The following is a 27940-nucleotide window of genomic DNA, read 5'->3' as shown; positions in this document are numbered from 1 at the left end:
CCTGTGTGTGAGGGCCCGGGGCCGGCTGCTGGAGTGCGGGGAGAAGCCCTGGCTGTGCCCGGCTCCCGAGTGGCTCGGCCTGGGCGCTGTTCAGTCTTCCTCCGGTTTCCTACTTGGCCACGTGGAGACCACGGGTGGAAGCAGACCCCTCCCGGAATCCTGACCATAGCTACACAGGGGCTTGGGAGGACCCTCGTGAAAGCCCTCTGAAAAGCCCAGAACACTCTACAAGTGGGATGGAGACTAAGAACGTGGACCAACTTACACATGGTGGCAGATGCCTCCTTCCCAGACCGGAACAGACTTGGTCTCGGAGAACAGCCGCGTGCAGGGATGGGGCACCTTTTTGCAGGCTGCGGCACGAAGGGGACCGGGTGACGAGCCGGCACCGTGGGGGCTGCCCAGACTGCGGCTGCCCCGACCTGCGGCCCGGCTGACCTGGGTGTCCCTGGGGTCTGCCTCCCAGGCCCGGTCCTCAATGTGCCCCCCGGGAGGCCATGCCCTTCTCCCCACCCCCGGGAGCCCACACAGCTCTGGGGCTCTGGCTTCAGGGCTGCAGCAGCGTCCAGACCCCCCAGAGACCCCAGCCCGGCACCCTCCCAAGGCTGAGCGCTCCAGGGGCCCGAGGACACAGGGGCCAGGTGGGGAGGTCCTGGGTCAGGGCGTGCTGCGGCTCCGCCCGGGCGAGTGCCCGCCTTACCCAGCTCGCAGCGTCGGCCCTTGAAGCCTGGGCTGCAGGCGCAGCGGGGGGTGCCGGAGCCGGGCACGCAGGTGCCTCCGTTCTGACAGGGGCCTTCCGGACAGCTCCCGGGGGCGCCTGGGGAAGGAGGCCACCGCGTTAGTTGCGTGGACCCGGCGGGGGGGAAGCTGGCTGACTCGGGCCCCCCATTTCAGGTGGTTGGAGAGCCAGGGTGAGAAGCCCGTGACCTCATCACCCCAAGAAGGGAATTTTGGAGCCCCTCGGCAGCGGGAGGCTGATGCCCCATCGCTTCCTGAAGACCCCCAGCTCCTGCCCAGCCCTGTGGCCACCTGCGGCTCTCCCGCAAGGGGTCCTTCAGCGTGGGAGGCAGTGCCCCCCCCCAGAGCCCCAATCGCGGGCCCCCCTCGTCCATCAGGGCCGGCCTCTCCCCCAGCCCCATGTGTCTCCACGACAGGGTCACGGCCCATCGCCCCCAGCACCTGAGCGCCCCATCCTCGCCTGGGGACGGCAGCGAGAGGCCAGAGCCCTGGACGGGGGCTGCGGGGGAAGGCCCGGCCGCCCCACGCCCTGCTCTGCCCTCTTCGCTTAGGCTTTGCAAGAGACTTGCCTCCATTATTAACTTAAGAAACCCCGAGAAACACAAAGGAGTATTCACCGGGCACAGCCCACCGGTGGCGACACGCAAGACAGGCTCAGGGTCACAAGGCCGCGTGCTCCCAGGGGTTCCCTCCTGGCACCCCCGCGGGGGTGAGCGTCGCAGCGACCCCACCTGGGAAGGCAGCCTCCCCTCCCCTGACTGCGGGGACAGGGCCTGTCCTCCCTGAGTCCTCTCTCTCTTCTTCCCGTCCCCACCGGCTCTGCTTGGCTCTTGTCCCTCACTGGTCTCCAGGGCTTTCCTTGCCTTTTTGTCTTTTCTGATGTGCTCAATCTGAGTTGTATTTAAAAACGTTATAAAACTTTTTACAGAAGCAAAAACTAGAGTACGAAGGACGCATGCCCACCACTCAGCTTCAACAGACCCCAGCATTTTGCCCATCTTGTTTCATCCATTTCCATTTTTCCGTCTCTCTCGCTAAAGAACTTCATGGCAGCTCGCAGGTGCCAGTTCACCTGCAAACCAGCATGTTCCTAAGAGATTCAGGTTTTAGCATTTTTTACATAATTTTTTACACAACCACCCCCACTGTTACCCCCAAGTTAGCAAAGCTCCTGACTCCGAGGCGCCCCGGCCCCCCTCTAGGCCCTCTCGGTCTTGCAGGCCCGTGGCCGCTGGGCTCTCCTGGGTCCTGCAGGCCCGCGCGGGGCCTTGGTTTGCTGGCGCAGGTCTCCTTTCACCTGCAACTTTTCGTCTCCCCTTTACGGACGCAGTTGGCCCTTTGTCCTGTAGGAGGCCCCTCACTCCGGCTCTGCCTTACTGCCCACCCCGAGTTTAGCTCATTTCCCAGCCCCCTTCTTTCCGTAAACTGCTCACTGGAGACCCCCTTGCCCTTCAGGCTGACATCCCGCTCGCTGGCCTTAGGAGCCGGGTGCACCTGGTGGTGTCGTGATCGTGGCTCTGGGTCCTGGGGCCATTTTCACGGGGGTGGGTCCAGTGCTCTGTCCCCTGCACTGAGCAGCTGGAAAGGCCCCACACAGGCAGGCCGGGACGAGGAGAGGGCACCACACTCTTCGTTGAGGGTTTTATCCTTTGAATTGTCTTCCATTACGGCCATTAGTTTTCAGGACGCTCAAGTCATCCCATCTTTGGCTGGTGGGAGCCCCGAGCTGGTGCCTGTGCTCATGTGACACATTCCTGGTTGTTTCTGAAAGCTTACTTGCTTTTTACACAAGACGTCCTGGGCTCATCTTGTCCTTTTCCTGCTTCCGTCTTGGAATCGGCCATTTCTCCAAAGATCCCTGGTGCCTTTCGAAGGAGAATGGCAAGAGGCTCCACAGCCCAGTGCCCAGGGTGCCTCGCTCCTGGGGTGCTGTGACCCCCAGGCCTCTCCAGGGGCCAGAGCCAGGCCATTTTTTAAGTAAAAAATAAGCAAATTGTGAGTGAAGATCAATATTTCTGGTTCAGATTAGCAGGCTTAGATTTTAAAAGTGGGTTTTATTTTAATTCTTTGATTTTCTATTTATATCTTTTTACACTGAAGATCATGGTAGCTTTAACCTAATTGTTTTCTCTATCCTTTGATACACAGATTGAGAACAGCAGCGTGCGCATCACTAGATCGTTCAGGCCACTGCGCTCCGTGGAACCGTCCCCAGAATGCACCTCGCAGGCGCGGACAGACAGCCGGACGCCGTTTTAAAACTCACCGGGAGTATGTGCTTTTCTGCGTGGATGTGCCGACAGTCTGAGAAATGGGTTAGTTCCATTTGTTTTCATCTTTTAGGCATTGCTTTCTCTTCCTTTTTCTTTTTTTTTTTAAATTATGTAAAATACTTTCTTGGTTCTCAAGTGAAAACTGTAAAACAAGGCACCTTCAGAGAAGTCTGGCCCCCACCTCCATCCCCCAACTCCGCCTTTCCTCCCGCATAGTAAACCATAGCCATCAGCTTCATTTCTTTTTAAATATAAGCAAAAGGTCTAGACACATGTATGTATACTCACACAGCTATATACACATATATACATAAATATATATATATTATATATATATAATTTCCTTTCCCCACTTTCTGGCACAAAAGGTAACATACTGAAGACACTGCTCTGCACAATTTTTACAAAATAAACTTTTTATTGTAGAATAGATTTGGATTTACAGAAAAGTTGTGATCGTACAGAGAGCCCCCCGTATACCCGCATCATCATCTTATACTAGTGTGGGGCATTTGTCATGATTAATGAGCTGTGCCAGTTTGAATATATTGTGTCCCCCAAACGACATTATCTTTGATGTAATCTTGTGTAGGCAGTGTTGATTAGATTGTAATTCTTTGGGTGGAGATGTGCCCCACCCAGCTGTGGGTGATGACTGATTGGATAATTTCCATGGAGGTGTTACCCCACCCATTCGGGGTAAGTCTAAGTTGATCAGTGGAGCCATATAAATGAGCTGACATAACAGAAAGAACTCAGTGCAGCTGTGAGTGATGTTTTGAAGAGGAGCTAAAGCCAAGAGGGACACTTTGAAGAAAGCACAGGAGCTGCAGATGAGAGACAGTCTGAAGATGGCCATTGAAAGCACAGTCTTGCTCTGGAGAAGATGAGAGAGGACAAATATCCCAAGTGCAACTAAGAGTGTTATTTTTGAGGAACTGCAGCCTAGAGAGGAACGTCCTGGGAGAAAGCCATTCTGAAATCAGAACTTTGGAGCAGACACAACCCACGTGCCTTCCAGCTAACAGAGGTTTTCCAGACACCACTGGCGATCCTCCAGTGAAGGTACCCAATTGCTGATGTGTTACCTTGGACACTTCATGGCCTTAAGAGTGTAACTGTGTAACCAAATAAACCCCCTCTTATAAAAGCCAATCCGTCTCTGGTGTTTTGCATTCTGGCAGCATTAGCAAACTAGAACGTGAGCCAACATCAACATACGATTTGTAACTAAAGCCCACCTTTTATTCAGGTTTCCTTAGCCTTCCCCTAATGTCCTTTTCTGTCCAGGACCACATGACACACAGGTGTCAGATCGTGCCCTACCCCACACATCAGGTCACATTGGCTGACAGTTTCTCAGACTGTCCTCGTTCGTGACGACTCTGAGCCTTTGTTCATGACGACCTTGAGCCCTTGTCTGTGATGACCTTGAGTCTTTGTTCGTAACCTTGAGCCCTTGGTCAGGACGACCCTGAGCCCTTGTTCATGATGACCTTGAGCCCTCCTTTGTGGTGACCTTGAGCCCTCCTTTATGGCAACCTTGAGAGCGTTGAGGAGGGCTGGTCGGGTAGTCTGGGGGACGTTCCGCAGTTTGGATGTGTCTGATGTTTCTCTCCCATCTAGCTGGGAGGAAGACCACGGAGGACAGCGCCCCTCCCCCGCATCGGGTCAGGGGTCACACCAGCGACGACACTCATCGGAGCTGATGTTGACCTCGACCAGGTGGCTGAGCCGTGCCGGTCGGGTTTCTCCGTGGAAAATCGCCCCTTCTTCCACTTTCTGTCCATCGGTGCCCTTGGGAAGGAAGTCGCTCATGCAGCCCGCGCCGAAGGAGGGGGTAGGCTCCAGCTCCTTGAGGACACAGTCTTCTAGATTATTTGGAATTCTTCTCCATAGAGATTTGCCCACCCCTCCCTGTTTATTTATTTACCCAATCATTTATTTGTATTGGTATGGATTCATGGATATTTGCTTTTTACTTTGGGTTATATAATCCAATGTCCAATACTTTATTTTATTGCTCAAATTGTTCCCCCTTTGACTGGCTCTCTGACATACTGTGTGTGCACGTGATGGTGTGTGTGTGTCTGGCACCATCAGACGTTCCAGGTCACCTTGCACACCCCCTGCCCCAGCCCCAGCAGCAGCCACCTGTCCGAGGAGCCCGGGTCCTTCCAGTGGAGCATGGGCTTGCCCGGTGTTTTCTCACTGGATATGGAACATTCCGTATCAGGTCACAGAGGCGACTGATGTGGCCTCAGGTCTGGGACACTATTTGTAATATGGGTAGACAGACAGACATAAATCTCTCTCTATGTTACACAGACATACACATTTCAGAGTTTCTGACTACATGGGCTGTTTGCTCTTTTTTTTTTTTCTTTGCTTTTTTTTTAGTTTTTTTTTTTTTTTTTTTCCATTTCTGTTCAAGCGGCCACTTCGTGTGAACACTGTGCTGTCGGGCCCTCTTTTTAGATGACTGCCTGCTGGTTCCCTGCCAAGAATAACGGTGAAGTTAGTTAGTTCATAACCGTTCCCTCCCCCTTGCTCCGCTCTCCTAACATCTTACATATAAGGTCCTTTTGCTCCTGGCAGTTAACACCCACAAGGAAGTCAGAGAACATCTACCTTCTCCATCCCCCTGCCCCCCATTTTTGGACGTGTGAGGATGTGTGGCAGTGGCTCCTTCTCTCACCCCGTCCCCAGCATCGGGCCTTGGTCCTATATATCTGGTCACCTCTTAGCTGTCTGTGACGGCCCCATCGCGCTCCCCACTGCCCCACTTTGGAAGCACCATTTTTAACTCCTGACACTGCCTGGGGTCACTGGCAGGCAGGGTGGGGGGTGGGCTGCAGGGTACGGGCCTGATGTGGGTGCCCTCCCTGGGGTCCAGGCCCAAGCCGCCGGTCCATGCTGCCTTAATGGGTGGGTGGGGTGGTGGCCGCCCGGGCAGAAGGTCGGCTGAGCTCTTTCCTGCCACTGCTGAGAGACCTGCCTGTCCTCCCACAGGGCGGCCCCTGCCCAGACCAGGTGCAGGTGACTGGAGGATAAAAGCTGGGTCACCTGAAGCCCTGCTGGGAGAGAAATGGGAAAACAGAAGCAGCAGACTGGCCTGGTGTTCACCCCTCACCCCTGCCCGTGCCAGCCCCCACGATGAGCCACCATCTCTCCCGGAGCCTGCGGCCAGCCCTGTCCTGAGAGCCAGCTGCTCCCGTGGCGCCTGGTTTCCTTGAGGAAGAAAAGTCTAGCGGGTTCCGGGGAGGAGCTGATCCCACATGGAAACAGGGACAAACCCGTCCTCCGGCAACAGCCATTCAGGATGGAGGATGAAGCGGATGAATAGTTAGAACTGAAGGGGACAGGAACTCTGAGCCTCGGACTTTTTATCCAGCCAAATTGTCTTTCAAATGCGAGGGATAGGAAGAATTTTTTCAGGCAGGCAGGGCCTCAGAAGTTTGGGCATGTAAAGTCCCAACAGGTGTGTGGTAGAACTTGCCAGGCTCACTGTGGACCCTACAGAAATGCAGAGGCCCAGGGAGCCCACGTGCCCCCGAAGGACAAGGCGGCGAGACTCGCCCCGTGCATCCGCCCAGCTAGAGGAAGACGATGGCCCGGAAGGACGAGCCCTACAGACACCCAGGCAGAGACGGACAGATGGACACGCAGTTCACCACTGAGGGCGGCTCTGCAGTGCAGTGGGGAAAGGGTCTAGGATAATGAGGGGCATAGAGAGAAAAAGCTAAATGCACAAATAAATTCCAGGGAATAGTTATAGGTCTGTGTTTAAAAGGTGGAACAATCAAGCTTTATAAAGACATGATTATATATATGGGCAACCCAAAGCCTCGATGACAAGAACACAAGAGCTGAGCAAGGTGGGTGGACACCAGGTCACTACACAAAGGGCTAATAAATATCTGTACACCAGTAATAAATAATTAGGAAATGTAATTTAAAAAAAGGATCATGTATAACAGTATTGCGATAAAATATCTAGGAACAAATTCACATTTTACATGCATATGAAACATTATAAAACTTGACTAAACCGCCTTAAATGAATCCTAACCATACGGCCCGATGTAATAGCTTAAGGAGTCAGTTCCCCTCCAAATGGCTGTGGATTCGATGCACCTCCAGTAATAACCCCAAAGGGCCTTTTCTGGGGCTCAACTAGATGATTCTAGAATGTGCACGTGGGAGGGTAAAGACCGAGGGTAGCCGTGACACCTCCAAAGATGGAGAGAGAAGGAACTCTCCCATCCGTCCCAGGATTCACGCGGCCGTGACTGGCGCAGGGCCAGGAGGGGACGTGGCCGGACGCCACTGTGACGGGTGGTGGTGGGGACGGAGGGAGTCCTCGCCGTACATGGACAGCACGATGGGGCAGCCCTGTCCCTGCCACAGGCGGCTTCAGACAGGTCAACCACCAAACGCCGGAAACAAAGCTTTACCATCTGGAGTAAAAATACAGACGGGGATCCGTCTAACCCTGGTCTAGGGAGAGTTGTTTTGAAGGTGGCACAGAAGCTGCCAGCATTCATGCCTGATCAATTGACCACGAGGTCTTCTTCACTCAAAGGTACCACTGAGAGCAGGAAAGATGGCAGACGGGGGACAGAGGACACCTGAAGCCCGTGTATGTGACAGAGGATCAGGATCAAAACAAATAAGGAGTGTCGAGGAGTCAGTCAGAGGGGACTGCCACCCCGGGAGAGACGGTCCACAGGTGCGAGCGGGCAAGTCGCGGAGGAGCCAACACCCGAGGCTGATACCCCGGGGAATGCACAGCCATGGGTCGTGGACCCCCGTCACCCCCGCACCGTCGCGGATCCCCATCACCACCACACTGTCACCCCTGTCGCCCCCGCACAGTTGCAGACCCATCACGACCCACGGCTACCCCCTTCCCTGGCGGGATTGCGGCGGATGCCTCTTTTTTCTGGGGTGGGGCGGGGGATGTGAGTCGATGTTGCCCTTGGGGAACAGCTTAGGGGTGCTGGTAGCTGGCGCCCCACAGGCCCAGCGGCGCCCAGGGTGGCTCTACTGTGACGCAGACGCAGCTGCAGGCGCTGTGGGGCGGAGGGGGCGAGTGGCCGCAGCTGGCTGGGGTGGCCCGGGAGGCGGCTCACCCGGGAGGATCGGGCACAGCACAGCTGCCGCTGCCCAGCGCGGGGCTGGGACCCGGCTGCCTCCCCAGGGTAGACCCGCAGGCAGGGGACCAGGGCCGCGCGGGGAGGTGCAGGCAGTGCTGCTCCCGGGTGGGCTTTCCTCACGCCTGCAGGTGCCCACGTGGCCGGCAAGGGGTCCTGAACCGGGGACGGCATGGGGTGCACACTGAGGGCCGCTCCAGAGCGCTGTAGGGTGCATCCCCTGCAATCAGCCAGCACCACCCGTGCGGTCACCTTGCGTTAGCGAACGCTGCGCCACCCTGGGCGGCCAGGGCCCCCTGACCCTCCCCTGAGGGACCCAGAAAGGCCGTCCGTGCCCCGAACTGCTGAGAGTCATGAAATAAGCCTCTGGTGTTTAAAGAGGGCGGCGCAGCTCAGAGCAAAACCTTTATCCCTGGGGAGCAGTGGCTGGAGCCTCTCCGCCTGAACGGGTCGCATCTTACAGGGGAGCGGGTGGGCGTCCTCATCTGCCGCCAGCACCTGCGTGACCTGTGCTGCCACCCGGGGGCCGCTTGGTCCCAGGAGGACGTGGCCCCAAGGGTGAGGCGGGGACGAGAGTCCGAGTCTGTGTCCCCTGAGGGACCCTCCCCGCAGCCTGCCGCGCCCTCGAAGGGTGGACGCGGGGAGGGAGGCGCAAGCACCGCTCTCACGGACGGAGCGGGGGCCAGGGGACAGCCCAGGTCCCTGCAACCCGAGGGCCAGGAGCTGGGTGAAGGGCCTGGGAACAGGTGCCCTCCCCGCGCGGCCCCCCACCAACGCCCTGCGCCCAGCTCCCTCCTGCCCCGAGAGGCTCCTCCGGGACAAGGTGGGGGGGGGAGCGCCCCAGGGAGCTGCCCGGGCCAACGGGGCCAGCAGCGGGCGGGGCCGGGATCAGGCCGGGAGTGGGCGGGGCCAGCAGCGGGCGGGGCCGGGATCAGGCCGGGAGTGGGCGGGGCCAGCAGCGGGCGGGGCCGGGGTGGCTCTGCGCACGTGCGGCGCAGGAGGCCTGCCTGGAGGAGGGCACGCTGCAGGAGGCGGCTGTGGGCGGGTCTCCCCGAGAACAGACCCTGCGCGGTTTGGGCGGGTGAGGCCCCAGGGCCGGATCCCCTGGGTAAAGGGGCAGCGGCTGCTGCTGGCTGCTGGGGGTGTCTGCGATCCATCCCAGGCCGGGGTGCCCGGGGCTCGGCTGCCCCTTCAGCCTCGCCCATCCACCCTCCAGGGCGCAGGCCCCCCTGAGCACCGCCCCTCCCGCCGGCAGCCTCGGTCCCCCCAAGGCGGCCACGCAAAGCCCCCTCTACCTACCCCGCAGCTGCCCACTCACGTGCGCTTTCCTTTTCATTGCCTTCCGCGGGCTGGAGGGCCAGGCCGGCCTGCGTGGGGGGCTCCTCGGTGGCCTCGAGCTGCACCAGGGCCGGGGCTTCTAGGAGAAATCAGGCCGCGGGGCGTAACCGAGGGCAGCTCTGTCCCCTCAGGGCTGCCTGGCTGCTTCCCGCCTGCCTTCTCTGCCATGGGTCTCACAGCCCAGCCTGGTCCCCTAGTGGGCCCCCCACAATCAGGCTCAGCCCCCACTGGCCCCCAGACTCCGGGCCCCATGAGCCCCCATGCTCCAGCGCAGGCCTGTGTGCTGTGTGACCCCTGCTTGGACTCGACCCCTTCCCCTCCTGCCTGCACACCAGGACCCCCCTTCCACGTCCAGGGCCAGCAGGGACCGCGGACGGTCCGAGTGGGTGTCTCCCTGAGCACCCATCCTTCTCTGCAGCTGACACTGTCGCCCCCTCCCCACCCCCGGGCCTGCCCTCTGGCCACCCTCACGGAGGGAGGTCTCTCTCGGCCTTTCGTGTTTCCTATCTGCTCCCGTGGCTCCGACGACCTGAAGGGCCGGGTCTGAACCTCCACCCACCTTCCGGCCCCCAGATGCCTGGACACCCCCCCCAGGCGGGTCGCCGAGGCCGGCGCCTCCTGCACGCCCCAGTCGCTCCCTCCGGGGCTCAGCCCGTTCCCTTGCCGGCCAGATTCTGCGGGGGCTGAAGTTCTTCGTTAGCTCGTGAATAGGTTCTCTGTCCGGGAACCGTGAAGAGGGGCCTCTAGGTGAGCTTCAGAGGGTCCCACCAGTTCCTCAAGGTCCCCTGGGGCAGGCCGTCGGGCCGCCCGTCACGGAGGCGGCAGCAGGCGGATTCCCCACCTGGGCAGCAGGTGCGGCCAGGCCAGCTGCCCCTCCGCCTCGGAGCTGCCGACAAGCTGACCGTGGGCAGTGATGTGAGTGACCTTCCCTGCCCCGTGGCACGGGTGCTGTCACCCCTCGATGCGGCAGAGCGGAGTGGACAGGACCTGTGACCTGCCCCAGGTGGCCAGCTAGTCCCGCCTGAGCAGGATTTGAACCAGAGGCTGGAATACGGGCTCAGAGCCGAGTGGACACACGCGTCTCAGCCCCTAAGTTGCATGAAGACCATGGGGACCGTCCAGGGCGGATCCTGACCCCACAGCTCTGGGCAGGACTCCCAGGGGCTGCCCTTCCTGGTTGCCACCCACCAAGGAAGACTCAGGTCCCTGGCACTGCGCAAAGCCGCTGTGATGACACGAGCCTGTGCTCGTCGCTTCCCGCTGTTGTCTTCTCTAGCGGGCCCTCGCCAGCAGCCTTGGGGGCTCCAGGGCGCAGGCTGGGAGCTGTCCCCCAGGTGGACAGCATGGATCCTCTCGCCGACCCCAGGAGCCCCCAGCTCACTCGGCCCGGAGCCTGAACCCCCGCGATGGTCAGTGCCCCAGCTGGAGACGTGGGCACTGGGTTTCACTGGGTGGGGACGTGGGCCACAGGCACCCACCTGACCGCACCACGAGCGATTTGCTGGGCAGGCCACTGAACCTGGCACTTACTCGTGCTCTGCCGTCCACAAGCTCAGAGAACCTGCTGGGAGATGGGCAGTCAGCGAGGCCAGAGCTCGGCGCCCACAGCACAGCCTCTATGGGTGAGCCTGTCCTGCGCAGCCAGAGTGTACCTGGGGGGCTGGGTCGGTGCATCAGGGGCGCCGTGGTCATTTAGCAGGAGCAGCTCTGGCAGGCGCACCGGGGCCGGTTTGTTTCTGAGCACCCGTGGGTGGTGCCCGCCCTGGTGCCAGCGTCCATCGGTGCTGTCCCTTGGGGCTGCAGGGCAAGGTAGAGGAGAGTGCCATGGGTGCTGGCCCTGGGGTACCCCCTGTACCGGGAGAGCGGGCAGCTCCCTGTACCTGTGCTTGGAGCACAAGAGCTGAGGGACACGTGTGCCCTCCTGGCCTGGGAGGCAGGGGGGTCTGGGGCTCCACTGGCCACGGCCCCACCCCTGGGCCCAGCTCCTCTGTGAGGACTGGCCTGTTCCCACCCCAGTCCCCTCCCTCCCTGGAGGACTGACTCCCCCCACCCGCCCCGCACTCACGGGTGGCGAGGTGCAGCTGTGCGGGCTCGCTGTGCAGCTGGCCGTGCCCGGTGCCCTGCACGGCCGTCACCGAGAGCTGGTACCGCCGCCCGGGCGCCAGGTCGCGCACCGTGTAGGACGTCAGCTTCCCGTTGGGGACGTAGCGGCTCTTGGTGCTCTGGCTGGTGGTCACGTTGATGATGTAGGCCTCCAGGGGGCTGTCCGGGGCGGGGGCATCCCAGACCACGTGGGCGGAGGTGGCCGTGACCCGGGAGGCCGTCAGGTTCGCTGGGGGCAGGGGCCCTGGAAAGGCACCGGGTGAGGAAGGGCCCGGGGGCTCCGCGGCAGGTGTGGCTGTCAGGAGCCAGCCCTCCTCCAGATTCCTAAGCTGGCCGCGGAGACCCTGGGGTGTGCAGCGTGTCCTCCCTGACCCGAATGGCAGGGGCTTCCTGGAGCCACCCTGGGATCGGGGGGTGTTGGCTGGAGGTCAGGGCGGGGCCGGCGCCTCAATGGGCCCTGCGAGTTGGACTGGGAGCTCTAGCGAGCTCACTCCCGGGCCCCATGAGCTCAGCTGCAGGAAGCTGCCCCCCTGCCCACGGCCTCCGCATGCCTCCCCCAGGTGGGCAGTGCCCAGTGACCACGCAGGCTGTCCTGGAGCCTGGGGAGGACCCTGCGCCAACCTCCCCTCCCCTGGCCCTACCTGCTCGCCCAGGCTCCCCATCCCTCCCTGGTGCTGACACTGGTTGCCCTCTGCTCCCCACTAGTGGGGGGTCCTCCCACCCCCAGGGCATCGTGGGCCTCCCCCATGGTCCCCTGCCCAACAGGAGCCTCAGGAGCTGAGGGACGCCCAGGTCAGGGCTGCCTGGCATGAGGTGCCACCCCATTGCCCCACGAGCCCAGAGCATCCAGGTGGAGGAGGCTGGGGGTGCCGGGAGGAGCCCCGGGTGTCTACTCACGCGTCCACACGTGCAGCGGTGCGGCCGGCACGCTCTCCGCAGTGTGCTCCTCCCCTCCGTGCCCGCTGAGGGTGACCACCCGCACGGAGTACCTCCTTCCCGGCAGCAGGGCCCTGCGGGGCGAGGGGCCGCCGTGTCCCACTGGCTCCCCCGGGCTGTGGCCCCGCCGCCTTCCCGGGGCTGAGTGGGGAATGGAGCCCGAGTTGGGTACAGAGACCCGAGGCGAGGGCGAGAGAGACTGAGGAGGGCACGGCCTCCCAGCTGCTTTGGGGCAGCCACGGTGGGGTCAGAGGGCTGGGGGGCCAGGACAGGGGTAGCTGGGGACGGCTGCTGCTGAAGGGGGTTCACTGGCAGGCCCGTGAGCCCCCGCTGTCCAGCACACGGCCGTGTGTGCCGAGTACCAGCTTCCCCTCGGGGCTCCGGGGTGTGGGTCCCTGCCCGGCAGAGGTGTCCACGCAACCAGCCCCCGTGCAGCCCTGGGCCTGGAGGCTCCGTGGACTTCCCAGTGGGCAACGTCACACACGAGCTGCCACAGCACGCTCTGGGGGAACTGGGGGTGTCCCCATGACCCCACGGGAAGAGGATTCTGGGGGACGCACCTGGTCACCCCCAGACCCTGCCCCACGTGTCTCTTCCCTTTGCTGACAGTCCCTGGGGTTGCCACGGGGACGGCCGGAGGCAGAGGCTTCTGGGAGTCGCCAGGCCTGGGGGTGGTCCGGGGGACCCCACACAGTTGCCAAGTGCCCACCCGGGGCCCTCTTTGTGCTTTTATCATCAGCCGCCTCAACCCTTTCTTTAAAGCAGGGAGGATGTTAGTCAAGAGAAGTCAAGGCAACACGTAAAAGGAAAAGAAAGCTTAGTCTTGGCCGGCCGGGTGGCAGGCTGGCTGGAGAGACCAACGGCCCCGGACAAGGCTGGAGGCGACAAACGTGCAGGAGGCGTCCCAGGGATCCCGAGGCTGCGGGGGCAGGAGCGCCAGCCAGGTGGGGGGACTGATCTGAGGCCCCCTGGCCCGCCCCGCTCTCCTGAGCCCACCTTGCGGGGTCCGCTGTCCCCCCCTACCAAGGGCTGCTCCGAGGGGGCCGGTGAGGCCTGACGAGTCCTCTGAGCCCCCTGGCCCTCCATGGCTGGAGGCGGGTGGGAGTCACGGGGGTTTATCTAGGGGTGTGCCTCACCTGCAGGCACCCCCTCCTCAGACACCCGCTCTGAGGACAGTCACCCGGGAGGTTTAGGAGACCCCAGAGGAGACCTTGGCCAGGGCCTCTGCTCAGTCCTGGGGTCTCCTGTGGGTGGGTCCAGGGTTTCTCTGCAGGAACTGTCAAATTGCAGGTTAATGTCAATCGTCAGTCATTTTGAAGGACCACTGTCCATTGCAATAGATTTTGTGGTTTGTACTTGATTTGCAGTAATTAAGCATAAGGAGTTTGCATATCTGCTTTAAGGTCTGGACACATTTCATCAGCATCAAAGTAGAAACCGAAGCGACCCTCGGAGGGCACGAGACGGTCTGGGCTGCTCGGGGTGGAAAGGCCGAGACTTGGTGCTGGTTTGGAGCCGTTACGTACCCAGGAAAGCCAAGGTCTTTCAATCCACTCTCGTGGGGCAGACCTGCTGGGGGGGCCTTCGGATTAGGTTGTTTCCATGGAGATGTGACCCGTCCATTCAAGGTGGGTCTTAATGGTCTTACCGGTGTCCTCAGGGAGGATAAAAGGCAGAGACATTTTAAAGAGACTCAGAGACACGTAGAGAGAAAATGCCCAGAGACATTTTGGAGACAGCCTTCGAAACCAGAACCAGGAGAGAAGCGAAGAGATGAAACAAGCAAGGACGCACAGGAGCTGAGCGAGAGGGGTGAAGACAGAGGCGACCCCCAGAAGGCCCCGCAGACTCCAGCCGTGCGCCTTCCCGTGACAGAGGAACCCCAGACGCCACTGGCCTTTCTTCAGGGAAGGCAGCGCTCTACTGATGCCTTAACTCGGGCATTTTCGTGGCCTTAGAACTGTAAATTTGTGAACTAACAAGCCCCCATTGTAAAAGCCTATTCATCTCTCGTATTTTGCACTTCCCCCAGCATTAGCAAACCAGAACGCTCCTTCTCTACACTTCTCTTCTACTCCACGCAGGTGTCCCCACTGCCCTTCCCTGCCTGGGGGTCTCCAGCACCTCCCCTGCCTACAGCACGTGACCCCAGGGTGCTGGAGTGCTCCCAACTTCCTCCAGGCCCCTCCCAGCCACCTTCACCCCAGTTCACAGGGAACGCCTGGACGGACACAGGCGCTTCTCGAGGCGGGGCCTGGACAGACAGAGGGACGAAGGGGCGCAGGGTCACAGAGGCAGAGGAGGGGGAATCCCGGCGTGTGGGGCTGTTACAAGGTCGCCCCCCCCCCCCAGCTCCCTGCACCGCGGGCGTTCCCGGGGCCCCTGCCTGCCCTGGCCTGTGCGCTGGGCCCTCCTCTTACCCGAACGTGAACCCGTCCACGCTCCTGTCCAGCTCGGCGGCCTGGGCCTCGTGGGCCTCTGGCCGGTGGATGGACACCCGGACTTTGCTGACCGTGGCATGGCGGACCCGATGCAGAGCCCACCGCACGGAAACGGTGCTGGATGTCACGTTGGTGACCTCAAGGCCCTCAGCAGGGTGTGGCCCTGGGGATGCAGGGGCAGCTCAGCAGGGACTCTGGGGAGTCACAGAGGCCCCAGGCCAGCCCCGGCCCCCAGAGCTGCACCCCCGGGCTGCACGGGGGAACTGGGGTGGAGACCCCTGGCTCCTGCCCCTGGGAGCCGTGCCCCCGCCCCGCCGTCACCTCCCCGAGCCCGCCTGCTTCGCTTTACTCTTTCGCTTTCCCCACGTCGGGGTCGCGCCCTGGGTCGCGCGCCTCTCCCTCCGCGAGGGTGGGCGCCCCGGGCGGCCGTGGCGGGGAGCAGCGGGGGCGGGGACTCACGGGTGCGCGCCAGGAGCGCCGCGGGCCTGCTGATGTCGTTGTGGTTGTTGGCGTTGCGCTTGACCGAGACCACCGAGATGTTGTAGGCGCGGCCGGCGGACAGCGCGCGCAGCTGGTGGGAGGCGCGGCCGCCGTCCACGAAGTCCGTGCGGCGCCAGGAGCCGTCCCCGGCGCTGTAGGTGACCGCGTAGCCGTCGATGAGCTCCCGGGCCGCGCGGCCCGCAGGCGCCTGCCAGGAGATGGAGATCCCGCTCTCCTCCACCTGCTCCACCTTCAGGGCCGTCGGGGGGGAGAGCTCTGCAGGGGCGCGGCGGGCAGGGGGTGGTCAGCGGGGGCGCCCCCAGCCCTGCCCGCCCCACCCGGGGGGCCTCCTGGTTGCCCCCCACACACACCTGCGCGCCCTCCCTGCTCTCCGGGGAAGGAGCCCCCTAAGGAACCCCCGAGGGGCTGCCGCCTGCCGCAGGGCCTGTCCTCAGGGGTCTGCTCTCAGTGTGTGTGTGTGTGTGTGGGGGGGGGGGGCACGGCAGCCTCACCTTTGGCGCAGTTCTTGCCCGTGTAGCCCACTTTGCAGGTGCAGGTGTGGGACCCGTTGCTGGCCAGGCAGTAGCCGCGGCCCCCACAGGGGCTGGAGAAGCAGGGGTCACTCGCTGGGGGGAGGGGAGGGGAGCGGCAGTGAGTGCTGGCTCCTGGGGGCCCCGGTCCTGGTGTGTGTGGGGGCTGCAGGCGTCTGCCTGGGGGCAGGGAGGAGCAGCCCCCCACGTGGTGGGGGCAGGGACAGTGCTGGCCCGACCTTCACTTCCCAGTCGGGCCTCCCCGCCACCCCCTGAAGGGGACCAGACGTGCCTCCCCTGGGGCGCAGAGACGCTCAGGGCAGTGGCAGGGAAGCCACCATAGCCTCCCTGTGCCCAGGGGCCGCTGCGCAGGCCCCTCTTGGGCAGGCTCAGGGGCTGCCTGGAGCCCTGGAAAGCAGCTGCAGCCCCTCTCCGCCTGTGGGCAGGAACCAGCAGCCTCCTTGGGGCCTGGGCCGCCCCATCCCGTGCAGGGAGAACCGCACTGGGGAGGGTCCCCTGCGAGGCGGCTTAGCACAGGCCCCCAAGCGCCGTCGGGCCTCTGGCCGGTCCCCGCATGGGCTCCCGTGTCCCTGCGTCTACAGCACCCCTGCTGGCCTCCCTGCCCACCGGTGTGGCCGGCCCGTCCCCACGGCCTTCCCAGCAGGGATGGGGGGAGCCCCTCACCACCCCCCAACCCCAGCCTACACACGCAGTGCATGCTGCCGGCCAGGCCTGGTCACGGACTCGGGACACGGGAGCAATCAGGCCAGGTCCCCACCCCCGCGACTCTCCAGTTCTGTCCTCTCAGAGACGCCAGCAGCAGCTGGAAACCCCGGCTTGAGGCAAGTGCGGGAGCCGTAAGTGCTGGGACGGGCGCCATCGAGTGGGACGGGCTAGTGGCTGGGGGAGGCCACCCGGGGAGGACCCGCCGTGGCGCATGGGACAGAGAGTTCGGATGGAAGGGGCAGCATGTGCAAGGCCCTGGGTCTGCAGTGAGCTCGGCGGTCCCGGGCCGTGAGGGGCTGAGGGCGGGACTGTGGTCAGCACAGGGTGGGGGGCGGCAGCGCGAGGTGGGGGCGGCCTGGGTGTGTCCCGGAGGGGAGGGTCCCGGGGGGGCGAGCAGGGGGGTGAAAGGGTCTGAGCTGTGCTGGTGGCTGCGGGATGCGGCCCGGCCCGAGGACACCGAGTGAGAGCATGGGGGTGGGGGGGGGGTGGGGGGTAGTGGGGGGTGGTGGGGTAGTGGGGGGGGGTGGGGGTGGCTGGGTGGGGGTCTGAGTGACTTGGTGGGGGGCTGGGTGGCTGGGTGGGTGGACAGGCAGATGGAACACGGGTGGTGCCATGTTCTGGGACGGGAGGACAGGAGAAGCAGGTGTCAGCTCTCGCCCATTTTCTCCGACGTCACCCAGGATGCCGGAGCTCCTGCCGCAGCAGGGAGGGGGAGGGCCCAGAGGTGACGGCCCCTGTGCCTCTCTCAGCTCTTGTCTCCGGATGTCTCCTCCACTTTGAGTCGGGACAGTGATTCTCTGGCCCAGAGCTGGGGGACATTTGCAGAGAGGGACGGGACAGGAGCAGACGGTGACCACGGGTCTGTGGGGGCTCCGCAGTGGGCCGTGGACGTGCAGGGGTGGATGCAGGGGGCATGGGGAGGGGAGGCCGTGTGAGAAGCACGAGAGGCCCCGAGATGCCCCTGTGAGCCCGACACACATGAGCCCAGAGGACGCAGAACTCAAGGGACCAGCTGGCTCCAGCGTGGACGGAAGGAGGGTGCTGAGAGGGCCCCTGGAGGGGGTGCCCCTGCCCCGGGCTTCTAGAAGGTTTTGAAGGGCATGGCCAGTAAAGGGTACAAAGCTGTCTGCAGGACGCGTGTCAGGGGGCACAGGCGGGTGACAAGCCAGGGTCGCCGGGGGGGCAGTGGGCAGCCCCCGGAGGTCAGTGAGAAGGCGGGGTCCTGCGTGACAGGGCCAGGAAGGCCGGAGGCTGGGTCCTGCTGTCACCCAATGGCCTGGGAACAGGTGGGGCGGAGGGGAAAGGGGTGAAGGTCTAGGAAGGTGGGGTGATGGCCACAGCGGGGAGTGGAGGGTGGGCCCGGTACAGGAGGATACAGGTAGGGGGCACTGCTGGGGGGTAGGACACCCCCCACCCCAGGTGGACATGCGAGTGGCCAGGATGGCAGCATGAGGAGAGTTGGAAGGTGGCCTGGGGTGCAGCCGGGATGGGGCTGGGAAGGAGGAGGCCAGAGGCAGGCTGCGGGCAGAGAGGAACCAGCCAGGGGACGAGGGGACAGGGTGAGGGGGTGCACCAGGGCCAGAGAGCATGGAGCTCCCCTCCAGGCCCTGGGGGAGCTGTCCTGGGCACGCTGGGGATGCCGGAGGGTGGCAGGCGCTTGCCACCACCACGTGCCCTGCAGGGGGCCTGCAGCCCACTCCCCTCCCGGCCACAGGGTCCCCCTGGGGCTCCTCAGCCTGCGGCTCCTGCTGGGTGTCCCCAGGCGGGTTCCTGGTACTAAGTCTGAGGACGCCTCCAGACCAGAAGACACTCGCCCACATCTCGCCCATCATCTTGACAGGTTTGCTTCACCTCCTGTGGCGTTTTGACCACTTTAGTTTTAGCCCTGGGTTTGGGTTAGTGGGACCTTCGGTATCCCCCTGACCCCACGACCCCAGCTGCACTGCGCTGACCAGCGCTCGCTCCGGGGCAGCCCATCTCGGGGGCCTTCGCCCTCCAGCCTCGGCTCCAGTCAGCCGGGGTCGCGGGTGCAGGAGTTGGGGGCGGAAAGGTGGAAGGGGCCTGCGCGGAGCCGTCTGGGGACCGGGAGACCCGCGGGGAACCCGCTCTGCCCGCGCCCCGGCCGCCCCTACCTGTCTCGCAGTGGAAGCCGAAAAAGCCCTCGGGGCAGACGCACAGGTACACGCCGCCGCCGTCCTCGCACTCGCCTCCGTGCTGGCAGGGGCTGGAGGCGCAGGCGCCCACGTCTGGAGAACACCCAGAGAGCCGCGGCGGTCAGCACCCCGCGGGGCCGGGCCGGGGCCGGGGGAGTCTGGGAGGGAGGAGAGGACAAGGGGAGGCGGCGGCGGGGAGCCCCTGGGGCCCGAGGGGGCAGCAAAGGGCCCTGGAACCCCCGCGGGCGGTGCTGGGCTCCCCCCACCTCCTCCCAAGGAAGCCGCCGCATCGGGGAGCCCCTCTCGCAAGGGCCACCCAGCAGGGGCGCACGGATGTCGTCCCCCGCCCCTTTGCGGGGCAGGGGCTGTTTGGGGGTATCACAGGGCACAGGAAATTTGGGGGAGGGCCCGGCACACGGGGGATCCACCGAGGGGAACCCCTACCTGTTTCACAGCGGACCCCAACGAAGCCCGCAGGACAGTGGCAGAGGAAGCCCCCCGGGAGGTCCCTGCAGGAGCCCCCGTTCTCACAGGGCTGCGCCCGGCACTCGTCGGTGTCTGCAGGGACACGGCGCACAGGGCTGCACGGGGCGCCTGGGCTCGGGGCCGCGGCCCCTGCACAGCCCGGGGTTCTGGTGCGTCCCCGAGGGCCGACGGCGCACTGCAACTGCAGCCCAACAGGACCCCACTCTGGACTCCGGTCTCCTCCTCCATCAGCCGCCCACGTCCCCGCCCCGCCGCTCTCGCCTGACGGAAGCCCGCGCACCCCCAGCCGCTCCCACCCTTCACCCCTGCGGTCTTCCCAGCGCCCCCACCGGAGCCGGCGCCCCACCCCGCTTGTGTCTGGACCTCGCCCTTCCTGGAGTGTCTGGGGCCAGGGCTGGGAGCCGTGGGGAGGCCCGAGGGCACCTCCCAGGCCGGCTCAGGCGGGGTGCCGTCCTGCTCCGGATGGGCGCCCCACAGGCCCGCCCTCCCTCTACGCCAGGAGCACCCCACACCCCTGCTCCCCGTCCTCTGGGCCCCGGCCTCCGGCGACGTGGGGACTGGGGGCGTGTAAACTGCCGTCCTCCAGGACGCCAGGCCGGGCGCGCCCGGGAGCAGGCGATGCCCCATCACCCACCCACAGAGGTCGGCTCCAGGGGGGAGCCCGGGGTCCCGGGGCAGGGCCTGGAGCTGTCCCCCTTGGGACCGGGGACTCGGCTTACCGAACTCGCAGCGGGTGCCCTCGTACCCGGCGCTGCAGAGGCACAGGTACCCCCCGACGCCGTCCTGGCAGGAGCCCCCGTGCAGGCACGGCTGCGAGCGGCACTCGTCGATGTCTGAGGGGACCCCGAGAAGTAAAGCAGCCAGCGGTTATTAGTGGCAGTGGCTTGGTGCCAAATTAAAATGGACACAAGCGAGTTTTATCTCGAGGAGCTGGCCAGAATCTCGGACATCCCCAGGTGGCTGGAGCGGCGGGAAACCAGGGCGGGACGTCCTTAGAGGAGAAGGGGGGCCGGTGGGGCTGCTGCCCGCTGTAAACCGGCCCTGGAGACTGATGATGGTCTCGCAGGCTCAGAAGCCACTTGGCTGAATTCCAACAGATCCCATAGGGACAGGCCCAGTGGACTCCGAGGTTTGGCAGAAAATGTCTTATGTCCAATCTTGTCAATTCAGTAAATAGCAATCATGGATGAAACCAACGCATTTGGGGCTGGGTCTTTAACTTTAAAAGATTCATCACAGTTTTTTTTTTTTGTTTTTTAAACTGGAAGTTGATCTGAATTTAATATGCTCAATTTAGAAAAGTTAACTTTTACTATGTAAATAAATATGTGCTAATCACATAATGCCACCGGGGGACCAGCACCCAAAGTGGAGAAAAGCAGAATGTGATCAGCTCACATCCACCATCACTCACAATCCAAGGTTCTGAGGTTTTCATTTATTTGCCTTTAATTTTTTTTTTAATTTTATGAGTTGCCTAAACAATATATGCTATTGTTTTGTTGTTTATAAACTTTGTTAATAGGGTGCCATATTGAGAACATAAAAGGGTGTTCTCTTTTCTTGCTCAGTGTTATGTTACTAGGATGCATCTGTATTGTTGAGGGTAGCTGGGGCCATTCCCTTTTCACGGCTATATAGTATTCCACCATACGGCTTTTCCATCCTTGATCCTTTCATGTTTTGTGGGTCTTTGAGTTGGTTCTAGACTTTGCTATTACAAAAAATGTTGCTGTGTGTCTCCTTTCACATCTTTTGGGGCAGGTAGTATGTTTGTTTTGAGTTTATACTTCAAAGTAGAATTTCTGAGACACAGGTTACTTGAATGATCAACTCAGCAGATATATAACTCACCAAATTGCTTTCCAAGTGATTGTACCAATTTACATACCTAGCAATTTACAAGAAATCTTGCTGATCCACATTCTTACCAATATGTGGGCTTCTTAGACTTCTGAAATTTTGCCAGCTGAATGTATTCCATTGTGCTCTTGGCTTGTATTTCCCTGGTTACTGATTTCATTTAGTTTGTTGATCTTATGTATCTTCTCTTCCATGAAATACCTGATTATGTGTGTGTATGTGTATACATATATATACACACACATACATACACACACTTACATAACACATGCTCCCAGTTTGTAGCTTATATTTCCCTTTTTTAAGGATGATGAATTTATTTCCTAATTTTTATATAGTCAAATTTATCCATTCTTCTTTTAGAGTTAATGCTTTTTGTGACTTTTAAAAGAAATCTTTCCCTACCTCAACACCAAAAAGACATTTACCTATATTTTCCATACAAAATTATGTAGCTTTTTTTTTTTTTAACATTTAAGTCCTTAATCTGGAATTGATTTTTGTGAAGGTGTGATGTACGGAATCAATTTAATTTCTTTTCAAATGCATAACCATTTTTTCCCAGATGTTATGAAGATTTTCTCAAATGCTTTCTTTTAGAAGTTTATAATTTTAGCTTTTACATTTATGTCTACAATCCATTTTTAGCTGATTTTTATGTATAGTGTGTAGTAAGGGTTGAGGTTTTTGTTTCTTTGGTTGGTTTGGGTTCTAAATGGATATCTAGTTGTTTCAGCACCATCTGATGGAAAGCCTCTTCCTTCCTCATTGTGTTCTCTTTGCCCCTCTGTTGAAGAATCAGCTGGCGTATCCGTTTGGGTCTTTCACCAGGCGCTCCATTTCGTCCCCCCGCTCTTGAGATGACCACACTTCCCCAGCTCTGTAGCTTTCTTAGTAGGTTTTGAAATCAGTTGTGTAAGTCCTGCAACGTTGTTACACTTACATTTTTTTTATGTGTGGCTGTTCTAGGTTCTTCGAATTTCTGTATACATTTTAGAATCAGCTTTTCAATTTCTGTCAGAAAGTCTACTGGGACTTCAATCAGGATTGCATTTAATCTATAGATCGATTTGGTGAGCACTGACATCTTCACACTATTGAGGTTTCCCACCATGAATACTACATATCTCTACCTTTAAGACAGCTTTCTCAGCAATGTTTTATGGTTTTTGGTGTATTGGTCTTAACACGTATTTTAATAAAATATATCATGTTTTTCATGTTATTGTACATAACACTATTTCACCACTTCCAGGTGCTCACTGCTGGAATATGGAAACACAGTTGATTCTGTAGACTGACCCTGTATCCTGTGACCCAGCCGAGTTCATGCATTTGTACTTGGGCCTCCGTTGTCGATTTTCCTCAGGATTTGATATGCACACGATCATGCTGCTTGAGAAAGACACTTGTTCTCCCTCCTCTCCATTACATCTGCCTTTATTTCCTTTTCTTGTGTTATTACACTGTCTAGGATCTCCAGGACAACATCGAATAGAAGTGGTGAAACGGACACCCTTGCTTTGTTCCTGATTACGGGGAGAAAGTGTTTGGTCTTTCACCACAAAGTATGTTCACCGCAGGTTTTTCATGAAGGACCTTGATCAGGTTGAGGAAATTCTCTTCTACTTTTGGATTATTAAATTTGTAATAATAGTTGAATTTTATAAAATGATTTTTCTGTATCTATTGAGATGATCATATGTTTTTTCTCCTTTATCTCCTGTGCCAGTTTCAATGTATTATGTCCCCAAAATGCCATTAACTTTGATGTAATGTTGTGTGGGCAGATGTATCAGTGTTGATTTGATTGTAATTCTTTGAGTGTTTCCATGGAAATGTGCCCCACACAACTGTGGGTGATGACTCTGATTGGATAATTTCCATAGAGGTGTGGCCCCTCTCATTCAGCGTGGGCCTTGATTAGTTTACTGGAGCACTCTATAAGCTCAGACAGAAGGAGCGAGCTTGCCACAGCCAAGAGGGACACTTTGAAGAATGCACAGGAGCTGAGAGAGGAGCTGCAGATGAGAGACAGTTTGAAGATGGCTGATGGAAGCAGACTTTTGCTCTGGAGAAGCTAAGAGAGGACAAATGCCCCAAGAGCAACTGAGAGTGACATTTTTGAAGAACTGCAGCCTAGAGAGGAACGTCCTGGGAGAAAGCCATTTTGAACCCAGAACTTTGGAGCTGACACCAGCCACATGCCTTCCCAGCTAATGGAGGTTTTCTGGACGCCACTGGCCATCCTCCAGTGAAGGTACCCGCTTGTTGATGTGTTACCTTGGATACTTTATGGACTTAAGACTGTAACTATGTAACCAAATGAACCCCCTTTATAAAAGCCAATCCATTTCTGGTGTTTTGCATTCTGGCAGCATTAGCAAACCATAACATCTCCTAATAGGGTGAATTATATTTATCGATTTTCAAATGTTAAAGCAACCTCTGTTTTTGAGATAAATCCCACTTTGCCAGGATGTATTATCCTTTGTATATATTACTGGATATCATTTAGTAATATTTCATTAAGGAGTTTTGTTTCTTTGTTCACAAGGGATATTAGTCTGCAGTTTCTTTTTTTGCAGTGTCTGATTTGGGTATCAAGGCAATGATGGCCTCATAAAATGAGTTGAGAAGAGTTCCTTCCTCCACTATTTTCTAAAGGAATCTGTAGAGAGTTGCTCTTATCCTTTTCCTAGATGTCTGATGGAATCCACTAGTGAAGCAATCTGATCCTGCCTTTTTTCTTTGCCGGAAGGTTTTAAATTACAAATCAAATTTCTTTAATAGATACAGGAGTATTCAGATTTTCTATTTATTCTTGTGTTCTGGTAATTTGTGTCTTTCAAGGTATTTACCATTTTCATCTAAGTTGTCATATAAATTTGCCTAGAGTTGTTCATAAAGTCCCCTTATTATCCTATAAACGCTGGTAGGATCTCTTTAATTCCAATATTGGTAAATTTTCTTTTTTTCTTGATCTACCTAGAAATTTTATCAATTTTATTGATCTTTTCAAGGAATTGGCTTTTGGTTTCATTGATTTTCCCTGTATATATCTTTGTTTTTCTTTTTCTTTTCTCATGGCAGTGTTTCAATAAAACATTATTTTAAACCAGACTTGGTCCTCAGGCCATTGATTGCTGATCCCTGCCCTAATTGAAACTGTAAAGTTTACAAATTCATCTCTAAGTATCTATTTTTCTTGTAATTACATTTTCCAGTCATTTTTTGCTACTATATTAAAATGCAGTTGATTTTGATGATGACCTTATATCCGCTTATCTTGTTACATTCTCTATTATTTTTGGTAATTTGTAGATTATAGACAATCACATCAACTGCAAATACTGACTTTTTACTCCCTCCCTTCAAATTTTCATGACTTTAATTTCTTTTTCTCATCCTTCTCATTTTATTGCACTAGATAGTACCTCCAAAACAATATTGATTACATTAGATTCAGTGATAATGGGTATCTTTGTTTTGTTTCTAATTTTAAAGGGAATGTTTCCCTCTTTAGGATCATGTTTATTTTAGATTTGAGGAGAGGCAGACTAAAGGGGCATCATAAGCTAATTTCCTTTCAGCTTTTGGTAGATCAGCATGTACGGGTCAGTTTTTGATTTCCACCTGTGCTCCCCGTGTAATGAAGATCTGGAATCTCACTGGTCCCAGCTCTCAGGATGTAGCCTGGACTCCTTCCTCCATAAACACACATGCAGTGGGGCAGGGCCTTCTCTACTGGGTCCTGTACACCTCTCTAGGGGGTAATGGACACTTGGGGGTATGCGGGCTCTTCTTCTCTTTTTAAAGTTTTACCCCAACAAATTCTATTTTATTTCACACTACATGGTACTAAAGGTGCTTGTGTTGTGTTACTTTTAGCTGGATAAGGCTAAGAGTACTTCTACTCCTTGTTTGCAAGAATTTATTTCATGAATGGCTGTGAATTTTGTCAAATGCTTATTATGCATTTATTGAGATTCTTATATGATTTTTCTCCTTTAATTGGTTAATGTGGCAGATTTTTCTAACATGAAACTGTGCTTGCAGTCTAACCTGAAAATGGTGTATGTCTTCACAGACTGTTGGATTAAATTAGCTAAAACTTTGTTTAGGATTTTTGCGTCTATGCTCATGTTTTTAATGAACCCCTAATGCTACTCCCTTCTATTGTCCATATCTAGTTTTAGTATTGTTCCAGTTTGCTGATGCTGCTGTTATGCAAAACACCAGAAATGGACTGGCTTTTATAAAGGGGGTTTATTGGGCTATAAGTCTACAGTCTGAAGGCCATGAAAATGTCCAAATTAAGACATCAGCACAAGTACACCTTCACCAAAGGAAGGCCAATGGCGTTTGGAAAACCTCTGTTAGCTGGGAAGGCACGTGGCTGGCGTCTGCTGATCCTGGGTTGTGCTCCAGCTCCTCTCTCAGCTCCTGTGTGTTCTTCAAAGTCTCTCTCTTGGCTGCAGCACCTCCTTCTGTCTGTGAACACTTTCATAGGACTCCAGTGATTCAATTAAGTCCCACCCATTCAGGGCGGGGTAACACCATCATGGAAATTATCCAATCAAAGGCCTCACCCACATTTGATTGAGTCACATCTCCATGGCAACACTCAAAGGAGTCCAACCTAATCAACACTAAAACGTCTGTCCCCACAAAACTGCATCAAAGAACATGGCGTTTTGGGGGACATAATACATCCAAAGTGGCACAAGTTTCAAGGTTATTCTGGTCGTATAGCATAAGGAGCACATATTCTTTATTTCCTGCTCTCTGAGTTTGTATAGCACAGCTGTGATCGGTTTCTTGGCAGTTTGGTACAATTTACCTGAAAAATTGTCTGGGCCTGGTGCTTTTTTGTGGGAAAATGTTTTAACTACTGTTTCAATTTCTTTAAATAGTTTTAGGATTATATAGGCTTTTTATGTTTTCTTGAGTCACTTCTGGTAAGTTATATTTTTCTAAGAATATTATGTCTGTTTCTTTTAAATTTTCTAATTTATTTGTATACAGTTGTTGATAGCATTTGTTCCGGTTTGCTGATGCTGCCAGAATGCAAAACACCAGAGACGGATTGGCTTTTATAAAGGGGGGTTATTTGGTTACACAGTTACAGTCTTAAGGCCATAAAGTGTCCAAGGTAACACATCAGCAATCGGGTACCTTCACTGGAGGATGGCCAATGGTGTCTGGAAAACCTGTGTTAGATGGGAAGGCACGTGGCTGGCGTCTGCTCTGGAGTTCTGGTTTCAAAATGGCTTTCTCCCAGGACGTTCCTCTCTAGGCTGCAGCTCCTCAAAAATGTCACTCTCAGTTGCTCTCCAAAATGTCATTCACAGCTGCACTGAGTTCCTTCTGTTTGTCAGCTCATTTAGGTGGCTCATTTAATTCAGACCCACACTGAATGGGGGGGAGGGGGTAACACCTCCATGGAAATTATCCAATCAAAGTCATCACCCACAGTTGGGTGGGTTATATCTCCATGGAAACATCCAATCAAAAGGTTCAAACCTAATCAACAGTAATACAGTCTGCCTCCACAAGATTGCATCAAAGATAATGGCATTTTGGGGGCCATAATACATCCAAACTGCACAGTATCCTCTTACTATCTTTTTAATCTCTGCTGCGTCTGCTGTAAATAATCTTTTTCATTTACCAAGATTTTTTTATTTATGCTTTTTTTTTTCTTGATTGGTCATGACGGAGGATTGTCCACTTTATTAGGCTATTCAAGTAACTAATTTTGGCTTTATTTTTTCTCTGTATCTTTGATTTCTATTTCATTAATTATGGCTCCTATCTTTATTGCCTCTTTCCTTCTACTTTCTTTAGTATTATTTATTGTTCTTTTCCTAATGTCTGAGGTCAGATATTTAGCTAATTAATTTTTATTTTTCTTCTTTTCTAACATGGTGTTTAGGGCTATTAATTTCCCACAAAGAATTGCTTTCGTTTCATCACACAAGTTTTGATATGTAAAGAGTTCACTAGTTTTCATTTAAAATTTTCAATGTCCATTATGATTTCTTCTTTCAACCATGAGTAATTTAAAAAATCTTTAAAAATATCCAAACATGGGCATTTAAAATTTTTTCTTCTTTTTATTAATAAGTAACTTACTTGTGTGCAAAGAATGAGATCTGCATACTTACTCTTTTAAATTTGTCAAAGCATGCTTTATGGAAAACCCATTATCAGTTTTAATAAATGAATCCAGTGAACTTGAAAAGAATGTGTATTCTCCAACTGCTGGATGAAGAATTCTATATATATATCCATTAGCTCAAGCTGTTAATTGTATTGTTCAAATCTACCTTTTTGTTGATTTTGGGGGGCTTCTTAATCCACTCTTGAGAGGTGGTTTGAAATTTTTCACTATTATGGTGTAGTTGTCAATTTCCTCTTGAAGTGTATTAATTTTTGCTTTCTATATACTGAGACTATCGTAGTGGATACTTGAATGTTTATAATGGTTATATCCTCTTGATGACTTGAACTGGTTGCCACTGGGAGTCACCTTCTCCATCCTTGATGCACCTGTAATATACCTATTCAGCTCAATCTTGGTGTGTATCCACCTGATGATATTTTTCCCATACTTTTAGTCTTTCCATGTCTTTTGTTTTAGGAATTCTCTTGTAAGAATGTGTATTGTTTTGATTCATAATAAATCTGGCAACCTCTGTCTTATACCATGGA

At 56.4% G+C, this 27940-nt stretch overlaps 2 protein-coding genes across 37 annotated transcripts in view; one reads left to right on the top strand and one right to left on the bottom strand.

The window, feature by feature from the left end:
• The window catches only part of MTERF4 (mitochondrial transcription termination factor 4), a 35487-nt gene extending 12816 nt beyond the window's left edge, over positions 1-22671 (top strand). Inside the window, exons 4-6 of one of the 4 annotated variants that reach the window (XR_005218985.1) lie at positions 2887-3053; positions 4638-4851; positions 6024-6802. Coding sequence is in view for 1 of the 4 variants with exons in the window: in XM_037850600.1 (XP_037706528.1) it covers positions 2887-2997 (111 nt within the window). In the remaining 3 variants the exon portion in view is untranslated. Of the gene's footprint in view, positions 1-2886; positions 3659-4637; positions 4852-6023; positions 6803-7596; positions 8021-22478 lie in introns of those variants that run through there. The other 3 variants (XR_005218987.1, XR_005218986.1, XM_037850600.1) reach the window with 3 other exon arrangements.
• SNED1 (sushi, nidogen and EGF like domains 1) overlaps positions 1-27940 on the bottom strand; it is a 105813-nt gene that overhangs the window by 9570 nt on the left and 68303 nt on the right. For 15 of the 33 annotated variants that reach the window (XR_005218976.1, XR_005218977.1, XR_005218979.1 and 12 more), the window contains 13 exons: positions 20080-20193; positions 19319-19432; positions 18854-18967; positions 15978-16091; positions 15445-15741; positions 14965-15148; positions 12506-12618; positions 11571-11852; positions 11158-11302; positions 10984-11069; positions 9486-9584; positions 701-817; positions 266-353 (listed from right to left, as the gene is read on the bottom strand). Coding sequence is in view for 24 of the 33 variants with exons in the window: in XM_037850573.1 (XP_037706501.1) it covers positions 266-353; positions 701-817; positions 9486-9584; positions 10984-11069; positions 11158-11302; positions 11571-11852; positions 12506-12618; positions 14965-15148; positions 15445-15741; positions 15978-16091; positions 18854-18967; positions 19319-19432; positions 20080-20193 (1867 nt within the window). In the remaining 9 variants the exon portion in view is untranslated. Of the gene's footprint in view, positions 1-265; positions 354-700; positions 818-5431; positions 5509-9466; positions 11070-11157; positions 11303-11570; positions 11853-12505; positions 14160-14964; positions 15149-15444; positions 15742-15977; positions 16092-18853; positions 19033-19318; positions 19433-20079; positions 20194-27940 lie in introns of those variants that run through there. The other 18 variants (XM_037850578.1, XM_037850586.1, XM_037850580.1 and 15 more) reach the window with 17 other exon arrangements.

This window comes from Choloepus didactylus, chromosome 9, assembly GCF_015220235.1.
Source record: "Choloepus didactylus isolate mChoDid1 chromosome 9, mChoDid1.pri, whole genome shotgun sequence".
NCBI classification, from domain to species: domain Eukaryota; kingdom Metazoa; phylum Chordata; class Mammalia; order Pilosa; family Megalonychidae; genus Choloepus; species Choloepus didactylus.
The sequence above is the reverse complement of the archived record's forward strand: the minus strand, read 5'-3'. Positions and strand labels throughout refer to the sequence as shown.